The sequence below is a fragment of the Centruroides sculpturatus genome, unplaced genomic scaffold (genome assembly GCF_000671375.1).
Source record: "Centruroides sculpturatus isolate CEXI.00-Female unplaced genomic scaffold, Cexi_2.0 scaffold625, whole genome shotgun sequence".
Lineage (NCBI taxonomy): Eukaryota > Metazoa > Arthropoda > Arachnida > Scorpiones > Buthidae > Centruroides > Centruroides sculpturatus.
The window spans coordinates 288,955-293,533 of NW_019384830.1; the positions used below are offsets into that span (position 1 = coordinate 288,955).

At 26.9% G+C, this 4,579-nt stretch overlaps 1 protein-coding gene across 1 annotated transcript in view; it reads right to left on the bottom strand.

Annotated features, from left to right (window-relative positions):
• LOC111630111 (phosphofurin acidic cluster sorting protein 1-like) overlaps positions 1-4,010 on the bottom strand; it is a 66,330-nt gene extending 62,320 nt beyond the window's left edge. The window contains exon 1 of the mRNA XM_023374133.1: positions 3,545-4,010. Coding sequence (XP_023229901.1) covers positions 3,545-3,645 — 101 coding nt within the window. The 5' untranslated portion in view covers positions 3,646-4,010. The remainder of the gene's footprint in view (positions 1-3,544) is intronic.
• Between the last annotated feature and the right edge of the window lie 569 nt (positions 4,011-4,579).

Below are 4,579 nucleotides of genomic sequence, written 5' to 3' on the forward strand. Positions count from 1 at the left end.
GAGAGATATAAGCCCCTGAAATAATAAATTCCTATTACAAATATACTGAATTATTTATATTGTTATATTGACCAAATAATAATTTATTGGCCAAATGAATAATAAAAATTTATATTGTTAATTTAAATAAGAATTAAAATTGTTAATTTGAATGTTTGAAATATGACACAAGATAGGGGCACCTCTAGTGTCCGTTATCAAATGGTTACAGGACAGACGGACACCCGTTTAATGGGTTATATATATAGATATCTACAGTTCTCAAAGTGTAGGTCACAAGAAGATCTGTGATCTGTGAGGGTCACAACAGGTTTTACAATTGCTGGACATGTTTATCCTGTAGACTTAACATTGTACCTTTGTCACGCCACCATACCTGAAATATTGCACCTTTCTCAAATATCTCTTCAGCAGAAGCATCTACAGGATAAGAGCTTTAATTTGATACCCGAACAATATTTTCAGCCCCAGCTGTTTATTCAAACTAAGTTGGAAAACTGATTTCAGTCTCTTTCAGATTTATTATTTCTCTTATAAGATGTAGAATCTAAGAAATTATCAACCCAAGAAACATTTTGCCACATTTGATAGCATTATAACTTCATCCAAGTTAAAAGTATTTTTATGCAAACACTTTTCTAAAAATAAGATATCAGTAAAATTTTTCTCAAGCTTTAATTCAGGTTAGAGTCCAGTTAACTTAATTTATTAACACTTAAAAATGAATTATTTATTTTTGCACTCAAGAAAATACATTAACAAATGATAAAATACATTGGGTGATTGGTTAACGAACATAATCCATTCCAAGACTGTGTTCACTATCCGAATTGTTCATTAACCAATTATCAATTTACCATAGATTTTTATGGGAATTTGATTAATCCATTCTGGAGACCCCGAAAAATAAAAAATTATATACTTTCTTACTACGTTTATTTATATGTAATAATAATAATACATATACAGTATACACAGTCTTGCATTTTTACATGTTTTTTCTGTTTGTGGTGTGTTAAAGAATCTGCCCAATGTCGATGGCTTTTCTCTCTTCAGGATTTTTCGGAATTAATAGCATTGTCGTTGTAGAGATCCCTAAGCCTAATAACCTCAACCTGGTTTGGATGCCATTCTAAGACCACTGTTCTGACATCCTCCCACTTCTTCAAAACATCATTAATAGCAGATGTAGGCATTAATCCTCTTTTTAAGAAGAAAACATACCTCACAGAGTTTCTTGGTGTTCTTCATTCAAATGTTCTTGGTATTGTTCTGTTGTCAGATTAGTTTCAGGTTCTATTATGAGCTCTTCAATGTTCTTTATTTCTCAGATGTAATTTTTGGTACTCCATTAACTACTTGAGTCTTCTTGATTATACTGTATCTTTTTTATATAAGATTGAAACTGCAGCCTACTATAGACCTGTTCAAGCCATACAACCCAGCAACATCAGACAACTCTCTACCTTTGCTATTATATTCTCACCTTTCAAAAATAAAAACCAATGCAAAACTTAACGAGTGCCTGCCCGACAGTCTCGTGAATACTATAAAAAAATTTTCTGTCAGAAAAATAAAAGGCTGGAATTACAAGGGAGAGTTTCAAAGTTCGGAAAAATACTATCTGATCAGTATATACAGGGTTGAGCGGTGATGTTGACATCTCTCACACTCTGAAAAGTTTCGAATTGTTGCCTGAAGACCAATCGGTATTCATTATTTTACGTCACTTCTTCTTGTGTTTGTTCTGTAAGGTGTTCGTTGTCCGAACATAAAAATCTTTCGTAAAAGTGATTTCGCTGAGATTTTGTTAGGTTCCCAAGATGTGAAAAAAGAAATGTGAAGACTATTTTATTGTTTCTTCTGTTCTTGCGAATTTTAAAGTATATTTACTTTAAAATTTACTAACCTGGATATTTTTTTCTATAATGCAGAAATTTTCATAAAGCCATTTAAGTATTAACAAAACTAAAAATATTTAATTTTTGCAATTTAAAAAAATAAATTTACTTTTTGAATTTAATCATTAGTTCATGTATACAGTATTTATTATACTATTTAAGAATTACTTAAGTGTCAATGGCACTGAGGGCAATTATTTTGCTAATTTCTAATAATAACTACTACTGATATAAGCTAATTTTTGAAAATTAGAATTAACAATTTATGTTTTATCAAAATTTCCTTAAGCTATATTTTCCAATAATTTAATTAAATCAATGATTTCCAATAAAATTAATGTTATATCATGTCGTATAAAAATTAAAAGATTTTTATAATCACTTCATATACTAACAACTTAATTCTTTTCATTCTCAGATGATAAAAAAAAAAGTAAAATTATAAATTTTTTAAAACTCATTTTGTTAAAAAAAAGAACTCAAATGAAAACAACTGATTTTATAATTTTCCAAAATCACTCAATTAACTTTATTTTATTTTAGGATTATTGTTTTGTGAATTAAATTATTCAATAATTGTCAATGTACATAATCTATGCAATCCTTTTATTTATCATTATATTATTATTTTTTATTTATTTGAACATGTATTCAAATGAAAACACTTCTAATATTAAATGAAATATATATATATATATTAATAAAAAAAAACAAATACCTAAATATGAAAGTGACATACTTTCAAATACTATCATCTTATTCATAATCGGCCCACTTATAGAAAAATGATAAAACATCCAAGTTCAAACTTATCTGTTCATTTTTTACAAATTCAGCAAATTATCAAGCAACTTCTATACTACTACAGACTCATTTTGTATTAAAAGCGTTTGTTTTTTTTTTCCACGTTCCAAAAATCAAGACATTAAAGAAACCCGAAGACGATCGAAAATGTTTATCCATTAAAGTTTTTTATACTAGAATTTTAGCGTTTTACAGGTGTGTAATTATCATTAAAAGTGTTTACCGAAATCTCTAAAAACAAGGCTAATGTACCCAGAAATGCTAGATAAAAATACTTTAATAAGTGAAGAGATTTTTTTCTCTCATTAACTTATTATATTTCAATTTTAGCATTTGTTTACTATATGATCTTCGGCATTATATTCTTCGCTTAACGTTAAATTCTTATTAAAATCATTGCTAAACGAATCGGCGTGGAAATTAATTAAAGATAAACTTTTAAAACAGAATAAGCACGATTAATATTTATCTCAACTCATCATCAAATCTGAAAAGATAAATCAATAAACATCATCTCAAATTATATATATATATATATAATCATTTGATTACATTTAAGTCTCATCCGAATAAAATTGTATAAAATAAAATAAAAAGAAGAAAATTATAATTGGCATTTATCAATGTATAATTGAAAAGCGTTCCTCGTTAAGTAAATATACAAAAAAATATTGTAATAAATTGAGTAACGTCAATCATACAGTGACTGATGGCATATGATCCAATTAAAACACGCATTAGATTATCAAAAATGATCAATTTCACTCAAGTTACGTCACGTGTATACCGATTATATTATATAAAAGTTATTATATTTTGATTTAAGAGATTGTTTTTACCTGGGTACACAATTCGGTGGCGTCGTACCAACTTCCCAGGCTCCATAATATTTCATTGGAACTGGTTCTCTTCGTAAATTCTCGTCCTGTTTTTCATTCATCTTGTTGAAAAATATATTCGGTCGACAGTAATTAATACATGTTATTTTCTTGATCAATTAAGACACTTTTAAATATCACTTTTAAGGTAAAAAGTCGTTGTTTCCTGAGACGATCACACGAAACACGTCAACCATCTTCAGACGATCACCCTCTACTTTCGTTCCATTGGTCGATGCGGATCACGTGAGCTGGGCGTGACGTCACGTGAATAATCGATATATTTTATATATTTTCGATACATTCGGTATATTTGAATGAAGTTTGAATATAATTCGAATTAAAATTGTCGAAATTTTCGATTTTTCGTAATAAAATCTTCTTTCCAGATATTTTTCTCTTTGAAAATATGGATAAATGATAGTTCTAGTTTATCACGTGACATAGAGTAACACTTTTTAAATGTTTTCAAACAAAATTCTGTACGCATGAAAAATGTTTTACCAAAATCAATAGTTTTTAAACGAATTAAACGCCTGAAATAAACTTATAATTACTCTTTTACCAAATATTAATTATAAAATTGCATTATTGTTAACTCCATTTAAAAAAAAAAAAAAAAAAATTATTTTAAAATTTGAAAAATATTTATTTTTATTTTTTCCTCAATTATTATTATTATTTGTCAATAATAATAATAATAATAATAATCATTAAAAATCCATTTTATTTTTTTATAAATTAAAATTTATGACAGGGAATTATAGTTTTGTCGACATAAAAATTCGTTTAAATTATCCCGAATAATAAATAATAAATTTATTCGTTTAATTTAAAATAATATAAATGACAATTAAACGTTTAAATTACATTTAAACTAATTAAGTTGCTTTTGTAAGTACATTATAAAAAAAAGGATACAAAATGCCAGTTACGTAACACAAATTAAAACATTCGAATAAATTACATTTAAATTTTTCTTTTAAAATCGCTTAT